Source organism: Lucilia cuprina, chromosome 5, assembly GCF_022045245.1.
Source record: "Lucilia cuprina isolate Lc7/37 chromosome 5, ASM2204524v1, whole genome shotgun sequence".
NCBI lineage: Eukaryota > Metazoa > Arthropoda > Insecta > Diptera > Calliphoridae > Lucilia > Lucilia cuprina.
The window spans coordinates 40,004,241-40,029,407 of record NC_060953.1 but is presented as its reverse complement, the minus strand read 5'-3'; the positions used below and the strand labels follow the sequence as shown (position 1 = coordinate 40,029,407).

Here is a 25,167-nt window from a genome sequence, read left to right as displayed (position 1 = left end):
TATAAAAATCATTTGAGTAAATAACAAAAAAAAAACATAAAAATGAAGACAACCAACACCCACAAACCCATCAAACATCAGCTTCTCATGAAATGCATTGTGTTCATTCAACCCTTTCGTTGATTGCAGAGTGGAGTTGTTACATCAGTACTGTCGACTTGATCCAAAAGTACTAGCTCGTATATGACCAGAGTCCCAGCCATCTGTGTTTCAAAGTAAGAAAAGAATTTATACACATAAATGTGATTAAATATAGAGAAGAAATATTTGTTTTGGTGATAAAGTTATAAAATAACCCAGCAAACAATGTTCTGTAATGTTTTTATTTAAAGGAATATTCCGAAGATATATCATTGTAATCAAGTAACTAACTAACTAACTTACTAACTAACTAACTAACTAACTAACAAACTTACTAACTAACCAACTAACTAACTAACTATCTATCTATCTATCTATCTATCTATCTATCTATCTATCTATCTATCTATCTATCTATTTATCTATCTATCTATCTATCTATCTATCTATCTATCTATCTATCTATCTATCTATCTATCTATCTATCTATATATCTACCTGTCTGTCTATCTATCTATCCATCTATCTATCTATCTATCTATCTATCTATCTATCTATCTATCTATCTATTTATCTATCATCCCTACATCCTCTACATTCGCACGGCCAATATTGCATAGATGTACCCTGTGTCCAAGGTTTCCATTGTAAACGTTTCTTTGCTGGGCTATTCCACAATCTGACCACACATACTGCAAGCATTAAACGTCTGGTTATGAAAAAGAATCCCCTGCCACTTATAGCAAACAAATCAGACACAATGACTTCATTAAGTCTTTTAAGCTAAAATCAATATTAAAATAAGAAAATAAGTTTTTTTTTTTACACAATTCCACTTCAATAAATTTAAACAAAATGTAATAAAAAGAAACAAAAAGTAAAAAAGTTATAAAACACACCTCCAAACACCAGTGAGCAGTGGGAATTTCATACATCGATGCTATAATTTCGTTTGTTGTATCGTGTATTCTGGACGCAGTCAACATCATGTAAAATGAACGAAAAGCCACAAAGGCAAAAGAGAACCAAAAATATACATCCATCATAAAGTTCTCACGAGTTAAGCTTTATTTTTGTCAAAGAATAAATTAAATTTATCTTCTTTCTTTTTTTATTTTGCACCAAAAAGCTAAACATATTTAAAACTTACTGAAAAATGTAAAATGTATGTGAAGCCATAAAATACATATTCTGGGCTGACGATAACAGTACTAAATTGGATAATTTGTCATCGTATTGTTGAAATAGATCGGAAAGAGTTAAAAAATCTTGACGTCTCTTAAGCCAAAAATCATTTGGCATATTCTGTTTAGGAGAAAGATTTTCTATTAAGTTTTATATATATATTTTTTATTAAAAAGTTAATACCTTTTTTATATGACATTTTATGCACCAATCGAATTGACGAAATCTTATTGCTAAACCGCGACATGTAAGTATGAGAAATATATCGATAAAATTCCACACAAATGTCATAGAAATAGTAATCCACTGTTTGTAGTTAAAAATTAAGAATTTAAATTTAAAAAATATTAAATATTAAATTAATGAAAAAATCTATTTTATGCAGGAAATTTTTAAAAAAAATCTCTTTTATTTAGGAAATTTTCCTAAAAATAAATTTTCTAAGAGAAATTTTCGAAAAGTATCCTTACGAAAGTGTGGACCTTCACTTTTAGAGAATATTCTTGTGGAAAATTTGAAAAATACGTTTATTATAAGATTTAAAAAAAAGTAAATTTTTATAAAAATATTTTAAAAATTTCTTTTAAGGGAATTTTTGAAACGAATCCTTTTTGTAGGAAATGTTACAAAAAATCCTTTTTATTATAGAAAAATTTTCAAAAATTATATTTTCTTAGAGAAATTTACAAAAATTACCCTTTTTCTAATAAATTTATTTATTATAGGATTAAAAATAATCCCGTTTTAATAAATGTTTAAATTTTTATAGAAAAATTTTAAAAATTTATTTTAAGGAAATTTTAAAAAAAAATCCTTTTTGTAGGAAATGTTAGAAAAAAATCCCTTCTATTATAAAAAAATTTCCAAAAGTTATATTTTTTTAAAGAAATTTACAACAATTACCCTTTTATAAGAAATTTCAAAAAAATATCTTTTGATAGAATGTTTTCTAAAATTGTATAAATTTTTGTTAAACATTTTACTTTTGAAATGAAAAATTTTCGACATAATCCAATCTTTTTTTTTTGTAGACATTTTTGTAGACAAACATTCAAAAAATATCCTTTTTTATTGAAAATTTAGAAAATTCCCTCTTTTATAGGAATAATAAATTATTAAAATTTTTGGAAAAATTATAAAGATATTAAAAATTTTCATAAATTTTAATATTTTAAGAAAATTAAAAAAAATCCTTTTTTTATAGGATATTTTTGAAAAAATCGCCTTTTGAGAAAGTTTTGAAAAATTTGCATTTTTATAGGAAATTTTAGAAAAATTCTCATATTCGAAAAAAAAAATCAGGAATTTTTTTAAAAAAATTCCCTTTTATTACAGAAAAAAATGTTGAAAAGGAAATTTTCCAAAAACTAACTTTTTATAGAATATTCTTGAAAATTGTGTCTTTGTCCTTTTATAGAAAACTTTTTACAAAATGTCTCTCTTTTTATGGAAATTTTATAAAAAGCTCACTTCTTATAAAAAATTATTGAAAAAATTCTCTTTCTCTCATTTTAAGAAAATTTTAGAAAAAGCTCACTTCTTATACATAAATTTTGAAAAATTCTTCTTTTTATAAAAATTTTTTTCACTTTTTATTGAAATTTTCAATTACTTTCCCTTTTTATAGATAATTTTCGAAAAATTATTCTTTTTTATCGAAAATTTTCCTTTTTTATAGAACATTTTGAAAATTTTGAAAAAAATTCTCCTATTTTTGAAAAAAAAAATCTTTTTTTATCTGTCTTATAGAAAATTTACGAAAAATGTGTCTGTTTTTATGGAAAATTTTCACCTTTATAGAAATTTTTTTAAATTCGAAATTTTCGCAAAATGTCTCTCTTTTCATGAAAAATTATCGAAAAATGTTTTTCGAAAAATATCTGCATTTATAGATAATCATAGAAAAATTTCACTTCATATAGAAATTTTTTTAGATTTTATAGATAAAAAAAATGTCGAAAATTTTCTCGTTTTTAATAGAATATAATCAAAAAATTCCCTTTTTATAGGAACATTTTCAAAATTACCTTTTACATAAAGTTTTCGAAAAATGTCACAAAGATATAAATGAAATATTAAGGAAATTACCAAGAGAATGACAAAAACAAATGTTTATGTCACTAACACTCAGTATTAAGAGTTCCAAGAAATTAATCTTAATATAATTTAAGAATAAGCTTACCTACCCACATTATTAAGTTTAGTTACAAATGTAATAAAATATAAATAATTATACATCAAATAAATGTACTTATTATAATCAGTTACAATTACCCATACCTGTAGCAACGGTACCAACCACACCGTATAACTCACTAGGGAGAAGATTTGTAAACGTTCCCGCACATAATAGTTGTGCCAAAAATTTACTGTTAAATTACATTGTTTAATTTGCAAATAATTACTATAGATGCCGCTGCTAACATAAAATGAATGTTCAACTAAAACGCAAACAAACAGAAAAAAAGGAAAATATGAAGAAGAAGTAATAAACAAAATAGAAATATTAGGAAAATCATTTCTCCCAAATGACTTACTAACGGAACAGAACAGAAACATCCAGCCTAAGAAACGTATACGCTGACTAAACTTTTTCGACTCCTTGCAGGTGTAGAGATGTTGAGAAAATATATTTTCCAAGCGACGCGTTGACTTAATCAAATTTGGCCAATTACGTGAGAGACATAGAAAAACAATAAAGGCACTTAAGCATTCAATGCTAAAGCTTAAGGGACCTTAGGAAAATAACAAAATACTTTAGTAGAATGGAAACATAAGAAGAAGATAAGAAATAAAAACAAACGATAAGGATAATGATAGAGAAAAAAAAAAACAATTTTTTATGAGAGTTTTCTCTTTTAAGGTTGAAATATAGAATTGGTTTTATGAAGGAAGACATTCAAGTTTATTTGTTTTTGGTTTTTTTTTTATTACATTTTAGTTGCCTATAAAGTGAGGAGTTAAAATAGTATGTAATACCCACCTGTTGTTGTCAACTTTAAGCCTTGTTCCGACATCATTCTAAATGTTAGACAAACATCTAATGTTGCAAATCCCATCATAACTGCGGTCGACAATACCGGTAAAGTTAACCATTTAAAAGTTACTTTTTCAACATCAGTGGTTGGCCAAGCACCGGTTATTGGAAAAATACCAAAAAATCGCGATAGTACGAGAACTGCAAAAAATTTTAACGTCGAAAAGTTGAACCATATTTTTAAAAAAATTAAAAAAAAAAATAATTTTTTGGATCTACATTAGTATTTTCAATGGATGCTTTAATTTTGAAATTCCAGAGAATCTTTTATAAACTTATAAATTTAAATTAATATTTCAAGAACATGTTACTATTCATGCCATAATATGACAGCAATGACAGGATAGGATAGGATAGGATAGGATAGGATAGGATAGGATAGGATAGGATAGGATAGGATAGGATAGGATAGGATAGGATAGGATAGGATAGGATAGGATAGGATAGGATAGGATAGGATAGATAGATAGATAGATAGATAGATAGATAGATAGATAGATAGATAGATAGATAGATCGATAGATAGATAGATAGATAGATAGATAGATAGATAGATAGATAGATAGATAGATAGATAGATAGATAGATAGATAGATAGATAGATAGATAGATAGATAGATAGATAGATAGATAGATAGATAGATAGATAGATAGATAGATAGATAGATAGATAGATAGATAGATAGATAGATAGATAGATAGATAGATAGATAGATAGATAGATAGATAGATAGATAGATAGATAGATAGATAGATAGATAGATAGATAGATAGATAGATAGATAGACAGATAATTAGTTAGTTGGTTAATTCGAATCGAACCCGCACCAAAGTAACTAGTAATTTAACCCCAACTGTTTATTTTTTCGCAAAATACATTCAATAAAGTCAGTATGTGAATGTGAGAAGGATATGTGAACATGTGGGTTTGTATATGTGCATGACTTTCCATTATCACTTACATGGTCCCAGAGCATGATGAAGGGTGTTTTTAACACTTTCACTCTCATCACTTGATTGCACTTTAACTTGCAACATCTGCCGTTTTGTTAAACGTGCTGCTGCTGAAGTTCTTGCAACAGTTGCTGAAGTGGCATCAGTTATAGTTGTTGCTGTTGGAGACATTATGCTCTGCGTATACTTTACTCTCTACGTGTTGAACAGTTTTTTAAGAGTGCATTTGTTAAACTAAATAAACGTTTATTTAATATGTATTTCAACAATGTTCGTTAGTTTTTCTATAAGTTTTTTTTTTTTTTTTTTACATTAATGCAGAAAAAAAGACATGGAAAATTTTACAGGGATTTTTTGTTTGTATTCAATGTTATGTTAGCAGAAATTCATTTAAAAGTGTTAGTATTTCTTGGTTTTTATTTTCCTCCCTTTTTTTGATATTTAATGTTCATTTATATTACAAACAAAATGAAGTGCTACTACAATGCACGTTGTTGCATGACACGTTTAAATTTACAACATGTTGCAAAAGACAAAAAAAAAATAATGAGAAAAAAAAAATAACAATTAAGTATATGTGAGATATAAATCTAAAACAAAACCTTTAACAATTTGACATTAACCCTATAAAGTATGGTGGTGCAAAATGTCACAATTAAATGATGTGTATTGTTATAAAGCGTATATGTGATACCAAGAGTACCAACTTAAGCTTTAGGTAAAGATTAGAATTCGTTGTTATTAAAAGTATTAAACATATTTGTTTGCTATAGCTTTCAGTGCTTAATGTTTATGAGCTTATGGTATAAAAACGAAAAATTAACCATTAACAATAAAGCCTTTAAATGAGCCTAATAATAACACAGTGTTACAAAGTTCCTACAAGTAAATACTTTGAACCATTATCTACAAATTATTTTACTGTAATTTGATGAATAAATTTAATCAAAAATTTGTAATATGTACTCCTAATGAGTTAATATTAGAAGTAGTAATTTTAATAGACTTAATGTAATATGTTTACACTTTTCTCTGTCTCTCTCTCTCTTTATCTCATTCTGTTTCTCTTGCTAATTGAACAAATGTCATGTCAAATGTTACATGTTTTCCCTAGTCCATAAAAGTCAAGTGTCTATTACTTAAACGTAACATTCTAATATGTTTCTATATGGCGAATAATAAATGTGTATTATAAAACTGTAGAGTTCAATTATAACGAATTTGAGAAAATTTCAAAAAATTTCATAAAAAAGGAAAATATCAGAAATTTTCCAATAGTTTCTATAAAAAGAAAAAAAGTTTCTAAAATTGTCTATAGTTTGGGTTGGAAGAAGGATACATATAAATCTAATGCACTTAGGCTGCCATCGAACTGTTGTTTGCTGAGAAATCATTAGAATTTTCTAATCAGTGTTTTTGAGAAATATTATTTTCGGAATAACATCACTTCCGAAATACTTGGATCTAACTTCGACAAATGCCTGGCAGTGGCAAAGATAGTGCTCTAGAGCTTCGTTTGAATCCGTATGTCTAATTTTGTATAGATGTGCAAAATACGTACCATCTTACTAACCTCAGACTTGTTCATTTTAAGAAGATTTCTGGTTTTGCTATCATCAGGGTAACCACATGGGATCGCTGTGGTTTTACCCACCGTTTCAAGAGGACTTATGGTATTCTCTCACCCATATATTCATCCTTAGTTGCGCCAAATGTTGTTGCATCCATCAGTTTAACTACCTCGTTCTCCCTTTCCTTTAAAGCTATTACATTAGCGCTGTCGTTACCGACTAGTCTCTAGATGTAAACCTTAACTCTGGAAGAGTATTAAGTTAAAGCTTTTTTATAATTCAATACGATCTTAGATTTAATTTTATCACCTAAAATCGCCCTGGCTGTCGGTAAATGTATTAAGGCCTGTGTTCGCGATATTTATTCCAATTACAATTTACACATTCCGTTGTTGTTCGTACTTCTACAAAGAAGCTTTTTTTATGATTAGGTAAACGTATATTTCTGTTTCTGAAACTTCAATATGCAACCTCAGGCTTACTATATCCCCAATTTTAGAGCCATCAGTGTAGCAACAGAATCATACTAGTGTTTGCTCTAATGTTCTGCTTGACCAAGACATTCTAATCAGGGATCAGCGTATAAAAGTTTGTGACATATTCTGTGTCTGGTATGCGATCAGGCATGTCCGGTGATTATATTCTATTACCGCTTTTGGCCAGTTCGTCTAAAGTAAAGAGCCGTAAACACCACCTTCTGTTACAATGGGTGAAATATCTAGTAACGTTTCCGGATTCTTGGCTGAAGTATTCCACCACTTATACTTAAGCAGCATGTATGCTAACTTCCTGTAGTCATTTGGTATTTTTACCCAAAGAAGTCCACAAGTCTATAGATGCATAACTAGAATTGGTCTAATTACACTTTTATAAAGCTGAGTATAAAAGTAAGACCCTCTAGTTTTATTAAATTTTGCCCAGCACCGATATGCCTAGTTGATCATATCCTCCATGTGGTGTATCCATTTTAATATCTAGTCAAAGATTACTTAAGTTTGTCTGTCAACGTTATCTTCTTATCAAAGAAACACGATAAGTAGAATTTGTTTTTCTTGTGAAAAGAGCCTCCTCTTCTATACAAGTAATTTTATAGTTTCCCATTAAATCTATTACGATATCGTCTGCATAACAGAACGGTCTAAGTCCTTTTTCGGAAAGGTGATAACCCAGAGTAAAGGTTACAAAGTGCCACCCTTTCCCTGATAGTTATATCGTACATCTCGCAGCTTATCATCTGTTCCTTAGTATGTAGTTCATCCAGTTACGGAGCACTAGGTCAACATAAAAGTTATCTAGGGGTTGGATATGAGTATCAGTGTGCATGTTATTGAAGGCGTCTTCAATGTCAAAGTATTCCTCCAGCGGTACTACGAATGACTAAATGCTTAACGTAAACGCCAGGCTTATTTCATAGTAGTCTTTTTCATCCACTGGGTTGACTTGGGAACAGTATACCAGGCGCTCTTGAATTGCCACTTAGGTGGCAATTTTTGCACACGGGTGTGCCGGTCCATGTACAAGCACTTTGTTAAAGTACTCGTGCTATCTAATCTCTTGCCATAGTAGCCCCGTTGCGGAATGACAGCCAGCACGGAATCAATCCCAATGCATACCTCGACAAGGAAAAAGCAAACACTAGATAAAAGTCAATAGAAGGGAAGAATTCAAAATTCCTATTTACGGGCTGATCTATGTGACAAAGAATATAGGAATCTTCAAAGTCAACTGAACCCAATAATTGCCCCGACAATTAATAGCATAGCATGAATTAATATATACTGTTGAGATGGCAACAGCACCGAAAAACTTTCCTAAAGCGTAAAAGGACATACTAAATCAGTATTTATCTGCAATATATAGAGACTTTGACGATCTCTAACCAATTTCAGCATCAGTTCAATTACCATGATCATAAAGATCTGTCTACGGAATGACAGCCAACCTCTGAACGTTAACCTGACAATTCCCTAGCATATAACGGCGTCCCCACTACATGATCGTTATGAAATATCGATTGGGTTCAGGAATTCTGCATATGCTGCTTTCTACACAGACATGTGTCAGTTGAAAAGAGAATTATTCAATCCATTAGGTATTGGATATATCAGTCCTTAAACCAACATCCTCTACCCGCGATTTTGGGTTTTAAACCGTGGATCCCGAAGGAACCTCAACTAACAGTCCAGCCCGGACAAGTTTTGCGGCAACTGGTCACCCGTAGTGCCTGATTATATTGTCGGGTTCGAACCCATGTCAAATCATTCCAAAGATTTATCGAGGATACATATGACATCACCAGTTTATAGTTCCAGTTGACTAAAGGTATTCGTAGCACCTTTTTCCCCCTGTAGAGCCACACGGGAGGAGCTAGACAATTGAAATTTTGCATAAATATTCTATATAAATAAGGTTTGTTTGTTGTTGAAAATAGGCGATATCGGTGTATGTTTTCCGATAGTCCCTCGGATGTAGATAGGTGCTACAATTTACTTTCTGGTTAGACCTCTTTTCAATTTATGCAAGGACTAAGCCAGGCCCTTGCATAAATTGAAAAGAGGTCTAACCAGAAAACCACATAATCGGGTACTACTGTTGGCCAGTTGCTCGCAAAACTTGTCCCGGCTGGTCAGTTGTGGTTTAAACCCAAATTCGCGGAAAGAGTAAGTTGCGGTTAAAAAATTGATGTAAGGTAAAGTCAATATTTCAGGATAAGTTCGGTGCTGTTGCAGAAACAACATATACCCCACAGAGGAGTGGCTGTGGGACTAAGCGTTGGAAATATGTAGGTATTAATTGTATATGGTACGGGATGAATGTGGGGTACGTCGGGCCTCACCCACCCGTTTACCTATAATAAATGTGTCGTATGTATTTCTCTTATGAATGTGTCGGATAAATGAGTTGTGTGCTGGGCTGTCTGATGATGTATGAAAGGTCTTATATACAGATGATACCATTGAATTTTCCATCCTTGTTCAGAGTTATTCTGTTCATATTTGAATTACCACAGTGTGTCCCTTGTTAGTAAGAACAAAGTCTCGGCTTTTTTGATGACTTCGTACTTCGGTCTACCGGTTACGTCTCTAGGTGCTGTTGCCGAATCAACGGAGACCATCCCATCTACGTGGTTGTAAACGGATGTTATGTTTTACATCTCGGAAGTAAAGCAACGGGTCAGCAATGGTCAGAGATTAAATAGCTCAAGTACTCGAGCAAAATGCTTGTACATGGACCGGCTCAATCCATGTACAAATATTGCAACCTGGGTGTAACATACACAAAGGGGCAGTGGTGAGTTGTTTACTTTTTACTCACCCAGTGGTTGAAAAAGTACCACCGTGAGATAGGCAACATGCCAGGTACTCAGGTAAAGCACTTCGACGAAACAAATTTTTAAAATTTTCTTTAATATAAAGCAAATTTCGAAACTTTTCTATAAAAAAGAAAAAAGTCGATAATAATTTTATAAAAACAGAAACTTTTTAAAAGTTTCTAAAAAAATATATAAAATTTTTAAAAAAGTTTTTTTCGTTATAAATAAACTTCACTTTAACAGAATAAGTATTTGTACTTAATACAACAAACTAATAAAATTGTTATATTTATTGTAATTACTTTTTTTATTCTATTTATTTTGTGGTTAAATAACAATTGATTAAAATTAATTTAATTTAAGAATATTGTTCAAGCGTATCAGTTGGCTCATCATAATAATGAGAACAATAATCGGTGATTTGTTTAATAGAACCTTGATTTATGACATCAGATACCATTAATTCGTAAGTGACAATGGTGCTGGCCATCTGTTTAAGCAATAAATAATTAATAAACATATAATAATTATTAATTTCGTTAGTAATTAAAGAAAAATTACATAATATAAAATAATATGAAGAAAAAAAAATTGCAGCAAATGAGTGATATTTGGAAAAATTAAGCCAAGAAGAGCAAAACTTTAAAAATTAAAACTTTTTAAATATTTTTCTAAATTTACTTTATCTTTACTCACTAGATTTAATTTATTTAAGCGCAAATCAAAACAAAACTTTAAAAACATTTATTTATATATATTTATTTACCGCCAATATAAGTTTACGGGTCATAAAGAAAAAACCACCGCCAGTAAAAGCTGTTAAATCAACCGAAAGTTGTTCACTAAAACGTTGAGTCTGTAACAAAGAATGACGGACGTAACACCACGCCAAGCATCAACAACAGAATTGAAAAATAAATAAAAAAAGAAAATAAGTATCGAAATAAATTGGTAAAACCAATAATAAAAAAATCGAAATAAATTTTAACATGAAATGTCATCAGAACAAATATCATCCAACAGCTTCTCTACTACCTCCAACATGGAAAAAAAATAAATTAAAAACAAGTAAGAGTTTTATATTCGGCTGTGCCGAATCTTATATACCCTTCACCAAGTATGTTTTAAAAAACAGTTTTTTTATTTATTTTGTATCTCTGTAACAAATATAAACTGTAGCAGAAAGAAATATTAACCGTTGTACTGTACTACCACCGTCAAACTGTATTACCGCCTCAAACAAATATGAGCTGTATTACCAACATATTACTGCTTTATCTCCTTGTTATTTTATTTGCTTTTATTTATAATTTGTTAAGGAAATTTTCAGAGGTAGACTCAGATTTTTACCCATATCTCAGGTATTTATGGACCGATTTTGCTGATTTTCAATAGGAAACTTCTTGAGAGCATGTGAAAGCATTATTCAAGATTTGGATCTCGAAGATATCTGGAGTCTTTAGAAAATTGATTTCAACAGACAGACGGACAGACGGACAGACAGACAGACAGACAGACGGACATAGCATAATCGACTCCTCTATCTATAAGGACCCATAGGGTCGGAAAATTATATTATAGAAATTACAAACGGAATGACAAACTTATATATACCCTTCTCACGAAGGTGAAGAGTATAAAAGAACACAAACCTCAATACACCAGGATTTCGATGGTATATCACGCAAACATGATACAATTTTTTTCGTATAATCATTAGTTAATGTTGCCAGATAGAGTGTTAGAATTGTTCGAATTATATTAAAAATCAATGAAAACCAAAAACCAATTTCTGCCACCGAATCCACACCAATGTTGCTAAAATAACAAAAAAAAATATATATTTGAATTTGAAAAGAATCATTAAATTGTGTTTAAAACTGAACTCACTTAAAACTGTTAAACAATTGAAAACATATAAAATACATATTATTAGCCAAAGCCAATAAGATTAAGGGCGATAGTTCATTGCTGATAAGACGCATTAGACGTTTGAGTACTAAGAAATGTTCACGAGTTTCCAACCAAAATATAGAGGGCATAGCCTAAGAGAAATTGAAAAAAGAAAAAGACATTTTCGAAAATTTTCTATTTTAAAGAGAAATTTTCGAAATTTTTCTTAAAAAAAAAATAAAACATCCGAATATTTTCAATTATTAAGAAAAATTTCGGAAATTTTTCTATAAAACCAAAAAATTTCGAAAAGTTTTCTATTAAACAACTAAGAGTTTTATACTCGGCTGTGCCGAATCTTATATACCCTTCACCAAGATGTGTTACAAAAACAGTCACTACGAGTTTTATTACCCAAATCAAAAGCAATTGTAAAGCGTAACAGTTTCAGAAAGTACAATATTATAAAAAATCAAAAAGTAATTAAAAAATGCCCTTTTATAGGTTCTAATTTAATCCAAGCTCTACATACATAATTTCAAGTTTCAAAAAGTACCTTTTTGAAGAACGAAGAAGTAACAAAAAGTTCATTTTTATGGCTTCTTACTCAATCCGGGATACACTTAATTAATTTCATGTTTCTTAGTTTAATATTATAGAACTTTCAAAAAGTAATTTTGAGTAGGGTAGAAGGGGGACCATACGCCACTTTTTTTGAGGCGTCCTCAAATTAAAACTACAATACATATTCTTAATTTTTTTTTTCTTGGTTCGGGTACTTAGATATGTTGGCTTTAGTTTTATTTCTTTCAATCTTTCCAAAAACGGCGTTACCGCCCCATTCATGGGGTAAATGTGCCAAGGGGATTGGGGGCAGATTTGTCATTAGTAAAATAAAATAAAAAATTACAAAAATAAAAACTTATTTTGCTGTTTTAAACTTTAATTAATTAAACGAAGCATAATAAAGTTAACAAAAAAATTTAAAACAAATTATTACTGATTTTTTCTATATTTTAACCAAATTTTGTTCTACATCACGAGCATAACATATATTTGGCACATGTGCCCCACGGGGAATTCTGAGGTTTAGTTTCAATTTTAATCGGGCTTCAAATTATATTATCGAAAATATTATTATGTCTTATTGTTCACTATTATTGACGTTCTAATACTGACCAATATATTTTTTCTATAACAAAAACTAAAAAAGTTCACATAGTGAAATATTTTCATTGCCCTTTAAAAAACAATTAATCATGTCTGCCTCAAATTATATGTAAAGTTAATGTTTCAAATTTTCAGGGATGATAGATAATCGAAAACAAAGTTTCAAGTTATTCGCTATTGGCAGATGTGCCCCTATGGCAATGATCCCCCTTCTACCCTACCAAAAATTATTTTTCTATGAGTTCTCACTTAATAGAGAGCTTCTTCGTACAAAATGTTTTTAAGAGCAATATTCTAGAAAATTCTAAAAAAAAACTTTTTTAATATCGAAAAAGTACCAAAAAAGTTCACCTTTATTGGCTGTCACATAATCGGGGATCTACATTCTTAATTTCATGTTTCAAAAATTACCTTTTGAAGAACAAAAAAGTACCAAAAAGTCACCTTTATGGATTGTCACTTAATCAGGGCTTTACATTCATAATTTAATGTTTCTAGGTTCAATATTATAGAAAATTCAAAAAGCACCTTTTGAAGAAGAAAAAAGTACCAAAAAGTTACCTTCTATGAGTTTTCACTAGGTTCAATTTTATAAAAAAAAATCAAAAAGTGCCTTTTCAAGAGCAAAAAAAGTACCGAAAAGTTTCATTTTATGGATTGTGAATTAATCAGGGCTTTTTATTCATAATTTCATGTTTCTAGGTTCAATATTATAGAAAATTCAAAAAGAACCTTTTGAAGAAGAAAAAAGTACCAAAAAGTTACTTTTTATGAGTTGTCACTTAATTTCATGTTCTTAGGTTCAATATTATAGAAAATTCAAAAAGTACCTTTTATAGAGCAAAAAAAGTACCTAAAAGTTACTTTTTATGGGTTCTCACTTAGTCCGGACTCTACATACTAAATTACATGTTTCTAGGTCCAATATTATAGAAATATCATAAAATACATTTTGAAGAATAAAAAAAGTATCAAAAAGTTACCTTTTGTGGATTGTCACTTAATCAGGGCTTTACATTCATAATTTCATGTTTCTAGGTTCAATATTATAGAAAATTTAAAAAGTACCTTTTGAAGATCGAAAAAGTACCGAAAAAAGTTTCCTTTTATGGGTTGTCACTTAACCAAGGATCTACATTCTTAATTTCATATTTCTAGCTTCAATATTATAGAAAATTCAAAAAGTACCTTTTGAAGAACAAACAAGTACCAAAAAGTTACCTTTAATTGGTTCTCACTTAGTCCGGACTCTACATACTTAATTTCATGTTTCAATATTATAGAAAATTCAAAAAGTACTTTTCGAAAAACAAAAAAGTACCGAAAAGTTCCCTTTTATGGATTGTCTCTTAATCAGGGCTTTACATACACAATTTCATGTTTCTAGGTTCAAAAGTACCTTTTGAAGAAACATAAAACGTTCCAAAAAGTTCCTTATTGAAGATGGATTGAATTTGGATTTCGCCGATATCTGCTGCCCTGTAAAAAGTAATTTCACCAAACATACAGATGGAAAACCAGACATTTGAAAAGAAACTTAAATAAAAAAGGGGGTTGTGTAGACGGACATCTCTAAGCCGACACAGACGCCTATAAAGAGTTAAAATTTGTATCTTATGAGGACAGAAAAATTAATATTTTTCACTTTTTTGCGAATGTGAAGGATATAAAAAGATAAATTTAAAAAAAAAATGTCTTTGTTAAATGAATACCTTTCCCTTAACACTATCAATACGCAAATACAACTGACGAAAACGTGTGGCTAAACCAATACTGACAATTATGATAAATGTATCGGTAAAGGAGCGCGGGTAAGCCAAGGTTAAATTTATCCACTAAAACAAAAAAAAGTTTAAAAAATATTTAAATTTTACCATTCAATATCTAATTTCCATACCTCCAATATGCCTAAAATCAAATAATGACATGGTAGAACACCTGACAGATGTGGCCTCTCACGTGCATAAAGACTTTCCCAAAAACTAGTGTTTAAATTACATTGCTTATGTTCCAATTGAGTCTTGTCAAATGAGTTTGACAACAGTATCATATGTTCAGCTAAAAGAATAAACAGCAAAGCAGATAAAAAATTAGACAAAAAACTAATTCAAATAATATATATGTATGTATGTATGTATATTTACATACCTAAACTACACAACATAATTAACGAATACCAAAAATATATTCTCAATTTCATATTGTAATTCGCATACAATTTATAGGGAGCCTTGAGAAATATTTGTTCCACCTGACGCCATTGTAACATGAGATTAGGCCATTTAATGGCCAAACGCCACAAATAGACATGCTCAAGAAGACAAACGGAAAACAATGAAATTGTTCCTTGAAATGTGAATTTAGATTTTTAATTATTAATTATCATACACAAACAGTTATAATACCGGTTTAACTTTACCTGATGTATGAAAGTTGACACCAGTTTTAAAGATGTATTTTATGACAAAACCGAATTCAGAAAGATTTAAAATCATTATAATAGCGGCATAACATGTTGGTATACTGATCCACGAATATTTAAGTTTCAAAAGATTTTTGTTGTAGACATTCGTAACGGGTAAAAGAGCGAAGATTTGTGATATAAAAAGAACTAGAAGATATGTAAAAAATGAAAATGTAAGAACTAACTAATTAACTAATTAACTAACTAACTAACTAACGAACTAACGAACTAACTAACTAACTAACTAACTAACGAACTAACTAACTAACTAACTAACTAACTAACTAACTAACTAACGAACTAACTAACTAACTAACCAACCAACCAACTAACTATGTTTAATGAAAAAGACTAACTACATAACTAACTAACTAAATAACTAACTGAATGAAAATCGAAAATGGCGTTTGACGTCGAGAGTATCTCTTTAGTTTAGAGAGTTTTTCTTAAGTTTAGAGAGTTTCTAATAAGTTAAGAGAGTTTCTCTTTAGTTTATTTTATGGGGAGGAATTCGATAATGTCAGGTTTGGAAGGGCTTATTAAACCCTTCATCTTCGTGAGAAAGGTATATAAAAGTTTGTCATTCCGTTTGTAATTTCTAAAATATAATTTTCCGACCTTATAAAGTATATATATTCTAGGTCCTTATAGGTAGCGGAGTTGATTAATCTGCCTGTCTGTCCATCTCTGTGTTTATTGAAATCAGTTTTTAAAGGAAACCAGATATCAGCGAAATCCGAATCTTCAATAATTCTGTTAGACATGCTTTCGAGAAGATTGCTATTTAAAATCAGCAAAATCGGTCCATAAATACCAAAGATATGAGTGAATTTCCGAGACCACCTCTGAAAATTTCATCAGGCTGGCTTAAGAAAACTTTTTGGTACTTTTTCGTTTTTTTCAAAAATTACTTTTGGGGTTTTCTATAATAATGAAGCCAGAAACATAAAATTAAGTATGTAGATCCCGGATTACACAAGAAAAAATCAATGGTACTTTTGGTACTTTTTCGTTCTGCAAAAGGTACTTTTTGAATTTCATATAATATTGAACCTAGAAACATGAAATTAAGTATGTAAAGTCGGAATTAGGAGAGAACCGGAAAAAGTGAACTTGTTGGTACTTTTGTTTGTTTATAAAAAGTTTCTTTTTGAATTTTCTATAATATTGAACCTAGAAATATGAAATTGGGTGTGTAGAGTCTGAATTAGGTGAGAACCCATAAAATGGAACTTTTGGGTACTTTTTCGTTTTTTAAAAGGTAATCTTTTCAATTTTCTTTAATATTGAATCTAGAAACATAAATTTTTAGCATGTTCAGCCCGAAGAAAGTGATGTAAAAGAGGACTTTTTGGTACTGACTGTTTTTTTAACACACCATGGTGAAGGGTATATAAGATTCGGCACAGCCGAATATAGAACTCTTACTTGTTTTTATATGGAGTTTGATAGCGTTAGGCTAAATTTTTATGGACAAAAACAATTTTAAAATGACTTCACCTGGTGAAGTTTTGAGGCAAATTCATTAAATTGTTTATATAGGGCCTTGAAGTTTGACAGCGTCAGCCTAAATTTTCCGACGCTGTCTCCTTTGACTCAAGTATAAGCCTAATGAAAGTGGTTAAAATCGGTCCAATAACCTTACTCCCCGAATGGTATATGTTAAATGATCTTGTATCACTTCTGAAATAGGTAAAACTTAGTTATATGTAAGTATTAATGATACTGCTGATTTTCGTAATGATCGGGTATCATTTGCCCAAAATAACTTTATGATCAAAATAAATTTTTAAACTCTTTTATCCTAGTGATATTCTACTTAAAAGAACTTCCAAAGAAGCGAAAAAGAAGTAGAATTTACTCCATGGAAGCACTGAAAAAGACCCGATTTCATTCTCAGGAAGTAATTTTTAGGTTCTTTTTTCAAAAAATTCAGTATATAAAAATTGGATGTCAATAAATATCACTTCCACAGAAAGCAAAAATTTCACGAAGTGGTGATAAATGTTATTCTTTTGGAAGTACTTCGTTTTATTTATGCTGGATAGCATCAGCATTTTTTACAAATTATGCTTAAAATGATATTGTGAAATAAATTTAAGCTTTAACCTCTTACATGGTAATGAAAGTTTTTGCTGGGATACTTAATAATTTAACTTTCATTATTTTCTTATTTTAAGATCACAAAAAACATAACAATCTTTGAAGATCATTTAAGGACGAAACTAAATTGACATACCTTTTCTAACACTCTGATGAAATGTTTGCTTTTCCATTTAATATCTTTCTTTCAATTTCGCTTAAAAACAAAAGAAATAAACAATTATCTATTGCACTTGTTTATTAAAATAAAACAGAAAAATGAATAAAATTGTATAAAAATTGTCTTTGTCAAAGTTTCAAAGCAACAGGAGTAAAACCAACTAAAATTAATTCGAGAAAAAAGTTGTATGAAAATTTCGCTCGAAAACTGAAAACTAACTGAGTTTTGCGTGTTTTTATTTAATTTGTATGAATATTGTTAATTAAATATTTACTATTGGCAGTTGAATCCCTGCACTTTTGTAGCCTTTTTAAGGATTAGGTGTAACTGATAGAATGAAAACATTTTTGTTTTGTAGTAAAAACATGTCATGACATGCATTTTATTTGTTATTAATTATCAATACAAAAGTAATTGTGAATGTTAATATTAATTTTTAAATTGTTGTTGTTGTTTTTTTTTTTTTATTTAAGGGAGTGTTAAGTGACACATTTTCAAAACATTTTGAATAAACAAATTAATTTTATATTAGAGTTAACCACACAGAGCTGTTAAACCTTTAGCACGATTGGGTTCATCGAATTGCAGCAAAACTAATTCATAAGTTACTATTGTACCGGCCATCTGTAACGAATGAAGATTTTTAAGAATTGAGATTAACATTAATAAAATTATGTTTCATATTTGTGCAAATAGTTTAGTTTGTGCAAAACTAATTGAAATATAACGAGAATACCCGTCATCTGTATTAAATAAAGATTTTCAATAGTTAAGAAACTAATAAGAGTTTAGATTAACAAAATTTGTGTAACATTTGTGCAAATAGTTTAGTTTGTGCAAATGTTTGTGATGTTTTTAATAAAACTAATCCAAATGTAACAAGAATACCAGCCAACTGTATTAAATGAAGATTTTCAATAATTAAGAAACTAATAAGACTTCAGATTAACAAAGTTATGTTTCACATTTGTGCAAATAGTTTTGTTTGCGCAATTGTTTGTGAGGCTTATTCGAAATTAACTCAGATATAACAATTGTACCAGAAATCTGTATTAAATAAAGATTTTCAATAATTGAGAAACTAATAAGACTTCAGATTAACAAAGTTATGTTTCACATTTGTGCAAATAGTTTGGTTTGCGCAATTGTTTGTGAGGCTTATTCGAAATTAATTTAGATATAACAATTGTACTAGAAATCTGTATTAAATGAAGATTTTCAATAATTGAGAAAGTGATAAGGGTTCATATAAACAAAATTTGTGTAACATTTGTGCTAATAGTATAGTTTGAGCAAATGTTTGTGAGGCTTTTAATAAAACTAATCCAAATGTAACAAAAATACCAACCATCTGTATTAAATGAAGATTTTCAATAATTGAGAAAGTGATAAGGGTTCATATAAACAAAATTAAGTTTAACATTTGTGCAAAAAGTTTGGTTTGCGCAATTGTTTGCGAGGCTTTTAGTCATTTATTCAAAAGATCAAACTATTGTACCAAACATCTTTATTAAATAAAGATATTCAGTAATAGTAAATAAGACATCATAGTAACAAAATTTGTTTAACATTTGTGCAAACAGTTCAGTTTGCGCAATTGTTTCAATCGTTGATTCGAAACTAATTCAAATTTAACAATTGTACCAATTATTTGTATTAAATAAATATTTTCAAATAATTGAGAAAATACAAAGTAAATTTTAACATTTGTGCAAATTCTTAAGTTTGCACAACTATTTGTGAATATCCTTAATATTTAAATTGCATAAAATTGAATCTGATTTAAAGTAATTTATTGAAAATGTATATTTTAAATAAATACTATTGTTTTCTCATTAACATTCTTCTATTGTTTTGTAAATTTAACACAGCTTTAAACATGATTAAGTTCAAAATTGGAAGACGAAAAAAAAAAACAACAACAAAATATTTACCCCAAATAGAAGACGTCTTGTTAAAAAGTAAAATTTCTTGCCAGACAATGCCACCGTCTGTGTAGTCATTTCAAATATTAATCTTTCCACCTAAGGAGACCAAAAAAAAACAGATATTCATTCATACAAAACAAAAACTAGATAAATTACGGAAAAAAATCCTCATACCTCTACACACCAAGTACGCGAGGAAACTTTACGCAAGACAGACAAGCCACCTTTCGATTCATCGTTAATCGTTGCAGCCGATAGAAAAACAAAAGCCGTGCGAACAATTAAATACAGTAAAGAATACCAAAAGTAAATATAATTAATAGGCCATCTAAGTTTGCTAAAAATAAAAGAAGACAACACAACAATAGTTAAGTCAAACGCAGTTTGAAAATATTCTCAATTATTATCAAGGATTTTAGGTTCATTTATATATTCAAAGAACAATATTAAACATAAAATGAAAACCATTTACTTACTTAAAGATGTTCAACAATTGATAACAAACAAAATATAAATTGTTCATACAGGACAATAGTATGATGCCTGATAAATTATCATCTATAAATTCTAAAAGTTCACACAATTTAACATAATGTTCACGTATTTCAATGAAGACTGTTTCGGGTATTTCCTTTTTGTTTCGCGAAAAATACAAAAAATAAAAAAAATATAACATTAACATTACATTATTTTTGTTATAAAGACAGGCAGACAGACAGACAGATATTACAGGCTTACCTTGTCTTTTAAATTATTAATACGTTTTGTTACTTGTTCGAAACGATAAGCGATGCCTTTGCTGACCATCATTATAAAGAGATCCATATAATTCCAAATAAATGTACAGTAGCCATTTACGATCTTTAGGTAATTGTATATAATTTAATGACTTTATTTGTGGTTTTTAAATCATAAGTAAATGAATATGATTGTGCTCTTTGAAATTTATGAGCTTTTAAATGAATTGCAAATGTTTTATGACATATAAACACTGTGCTACAGACATCGTATAACTTTGGTCTTAAGTTCAAAATTAAACTAATGGATTATTGTCTAATGGATTATTATAAAAGACAAAAATCCAGTTTAGACTATATATGCCAGACTATTTACCAGACTATAGATCATAATATAATCCATATAATAGATCAGACTGCAGTCCAAAAAATGGATATACTTAGTCCAGACTAAACCTAGACTATCGTCTGAACTATAGACTAGCCTTCCAACGACACCGTAGACTAAACATTAGTGCAGATCATAGACTAGACCATAAGCTATATACTACACTACAGTTTAGACTTTAGTTCAAGTAATAGACTAAACTTTAGTCCATACTACAATGCAGACTACAGATTAGTTTATAGCCCAGACTACAAAGTATGTAATAGTTCAGAATATATTCTAGACTATATTACAGACTTCAGACTAGACTAGAGAATAAGTTACAGTATAGACTGTAGAACGGTATATAGATTAGAGTTTAGTACAGACTAAACTATACTACAACCCAGAATATAGATTTGACTATAGTTCAAACAATAGACTTGACTTTAATGCATATTATAGACAAGACTACAGAGGATAAGAACTATAAACTATATGATTGTTCAAACTACAGAATACTCCGGACTAACGGCTAAACTTCAGTCGTAATTATTAACTAGACTTAATTTCAGACTATAGGCCAAACCATAGTTCATATTGTCAACAGAATTACAGTCCCAATAAATGTATTAGACTTTAATACAAACTGTATACCAGAACATAGCTTAGATTATAAGCTAGACTATAGTCCTGACTATAAGCCAGACTATGGACTAGACTGTAGGCCGAACTATACATTATAGATTACAATACAAACTATAGACTAGAGTACAAAACCCACTTAAGACGAAACTATGATCCAGACTATAGTTTAGTCTTTACTATAGATTAGTATATATTAAAAACTATGGTCCAGACTATAGACTATAGGCCACCCTATTGACTAGACTATAGGCCAGACTATGGACTTGACTGTAGACCAGACTATAGTCTACAGATTGTAACATAAACTATTGGCGTGACTGCCAATCAGACTTCAGACTAAACTATGGTCCAGACTATAGTCTAATCTTTACTATAGATTAGTACGTAGTAAAAACTATGGTCCAGAATATAGACTACACTATAAGCTAGCCTATTGACTATACTATAAACCAGACTATACTTCCTGGACAATACTTCTATGGGTTAGATTGTAGGCCATACTATGTACCATAAATTACAATACAAACTATAAACAGTCCAGACCAGAGACAGATCAAATCGGCTGCGGTTGGCCGCCAGTAATATTTCACAAGCCGCGCCGCCACCGAATTCTTTCGGCTCAAAAGTTAAGCCGGCTTAAACGTAGCCGCTGATAAAGATTAGATCATGACCAGACTATAGAATTTAGTCCTGACTATAATACAAACTATAGACTAGACTATGATTTAGACTATAGCTATAAATTAGTCTCTAGTAAAAACTATAGACTAGAACAATCCATACCTTAGATAAGACTATGTTCCATACTATAGCTATAGATCTATAGTAAAAGCTTTAGACCAGAATATAGACCAGACTATACTTGACTTTAATCTAGTCTAAAGACCAGATTATAGATTAGTCAATAAGCTAGCCTATAGATTAGACTATAGTTCAGAGGGCGAAAGTGGATTATTATAGACTATAGTCTAGTCTTAAGATTAGCTTATAATTCATATTATATAATACTTAGTCTAGATTATTAACTAGATTATAATCCAGATTATCGACTGCAATTTGTCTTAAACTCACCAATATAAAAACGCCCACAGACATATTATAAGGTAATATTTCAAAAACATAATTATAATTTCGATGAACATAATCTTCAAATGAAACTGTTTCCGTATAATTACGTACAGATGCACATAACTCGATTCCTCTTCTATAGGAAATAACGGCCGAGCACAGATACAAGGCATGTTCCACTAAAAATTTCACCAAAAAATATATAAAAAAAAACAAAATTCATGAAATATTTTAATTTTCCTTTCTACTCACCAGCTGAACCAATAAATATCAATAATGCTGAAATTCTTACTCTACTGGCTAAAGGTTGTTTCGGCATTTCATAGGGTTTTTGGGTGAAAATTGTTTCCACTCGAGACCAATAACACATTATATTGGGCCAACGTGGAGCCAAAGAGGCAAACAGTAAAGTAGAGCATTGAACACAGCTAAAGAAAACCAAACCCACTGCAGGGAAATGAATAGTAATTCTTTACTAAAGAATTTCTATTAACAAACTTACCAAAGTTCTTGGCATTAATGCCAACTTTAACTAAAAACTTTAGCATAGTTAAGGTCAGTATAGAGCTGGAGCACAAGAAAAATAATGTGAAAATAACTTGTACAGATTTATAGGAAAATTTTAAACGTTTTGGATTTGGATTTAAAACACCCATAACAGGCATTAAAGCAAAACATTGGCCCAAGAAGAGAACTAAAAATTATATTGTTAAAAAATACTTTAAATGAGTCATTTGTTATAAAGGTTCTACCCCATTAACTCACTTGGACTCACTGCCCTGTGAAAAGTATCTTCAGAGCTATTTTTAATTTCACCATCGTCCACTTCATTGAAATTCTCCTCAACGACATAATTTTTATTCGGTTTAATAACACTAAAACTATCATCCGGCACTGAAAAATTTTCAACCGGAGTCTTGTTATATCTCAAGGTCAAAGTACGATTATTATCATCATCACTAATATAACGATTATCGGATAAAAACTCAACATCTTCCACCTCTTCGACACTATAGAATCTCTTTACCGAAGATTTGCTTAAACTTTGTTCATCATCATTATTAAATTTGTTATTTAAAACATTTATATTTTGCACTTGATTATTCATGACAACTTTAAAATACTTGTTAATATTGTTACTTTTAGTTAAACCGTCTGGATTGTCTTTTACAAATTTTTGCAATTTTTCGCGAGACAACATTTTTTAATGATTTTTTATTGCTAACAAATAAACATGTCGATTTAAACTGTTTACAGGTAATGAAAGATTGTATTAATTTTGTTAAAATACTCAATGGTTTTTCTGTATTTTGTTATTATTGTTTTGTTTATCAGAAAATACCACATTATTATAAATATTTGATTAACCAAATGGCGGGTAGTTTGCAACAACAACAACGTTTTTATAAACGATTGTCATGCAAATGTCGCTGAGGACTGCAGACAAGAGTATGTGACGTTTAGAAAAAGGTGCCAACATGTTGAATGTAAATTGTAATTTAGAAAGACCGTATGTAATTTTTTAGCCAATGAAAGTGCTTTTATGACAGTAAAATTTGTTACGTATGATTGATATTTATAACAAAATGTAATTACATATTAATCATACGTTTAGTATGTCAACCTATGAAGTATTTCTGTTATTATAATATTAATTTAAATGGGTAAGTTGAATGAACAAATTAAATATCATTCAGTCAGTTTGTATGACTAGACTGGACCACACATGGCTAGACTAGACAATAGATTAGATTATAGACTGGACTATGGGCTATAGACTAGACTATATACAAGATTATAGGCTAGACTATAGACTAGACTATAGACAAGACTACAGACTAGACTATAGACTAGACTATAGACTAGACTATAAACTAGACTATAGACAAGACTATAGACTAGACTATAGACTACACTATAGACTACACTATAGACTAGACTATAGACTACACTATAGACTACAGTATAGACTAGACTATAGACTAGACTATAGACTAGACTATAGACTAGACTATAGACTAGACTATAGACTAGACTATAGACTAGACTATAGACTAGACTATAGGCTAGACTATAGACTAGACTATAGACTAGACTATAGATTAGACTATAGACTAGACTATAGACTAGGCTATAGACTAGACTATAGACTAGACTAGACTAGACTATAAACTAGACTATAGACTAGACTATATACCCGATAATAGAGTAGAGTATGGACTAGACTATGTATATAATGGACTAAAGACTTATTAAAAATATTTATACATCATTGCACAGTTATTAAGCCTATTTATATGATGTCTATTTTTTGTACTTCATAAACTGTGGCAATGTTTTAGTTAATTTTGCACTATGGGCTATTAAAAGAATTAAAATTTAAGTATTCTTAAAGCTGTCTGCAAATTTTTTTAACTAAACTAAATTTCCATTTAATGTACAAAAGTGTCAAAATTCATTTGAAATGATTGAAAAGCGTATAAAAACT

At 29.7% G+C, this 25,167-nt stretch overlaps 1 protein-coding gene across 1 annotated transcript; it reads right to left on the bottom strand.

Annotated features, from left to right (window-relative positions):
• On the bottom strand, positions 1-24,286 carry LOC111690035. The gene is made up of 25 exons (XM_046952467.1): positions 24,276-24,286; positions 23,445-23,722; positions 23,182-23,373; positions 22,932-23,126; positions 22,683-22,858; positions 20,598-20,720; positions 20,336-20,490; positions 20,034-20,196; positions 19,866-19,955; positions 18,471-18,555; positions 15,353-15,550; positions 15,102-15,262; positions 14,917-15,039; positions 12,032-12,186; positions 11,794-11,959; positions 10,908-10,997; positions 5,266-5,452; positions 4,250-4,444; positions 3,804-4,001; positions 3,547-3,707; positions 1,450-1,572; positions 1,232-1,386; positions 981-1,146; positions 775-864; positions 1-203 (listed from the first exon to the last, which is right to left on the bottom strand). Exons 1-25 carry the CDS (start codon positions 24,284-24,286, stop codon positions 108-110), a joined length of 3,732 nt encoding a protein of 1,243 aa, XP_046808423.1. The 3' UTR covers positions 1-107.
• Positions 24,287-25,167: the final 881 nt, after the last annotated feature.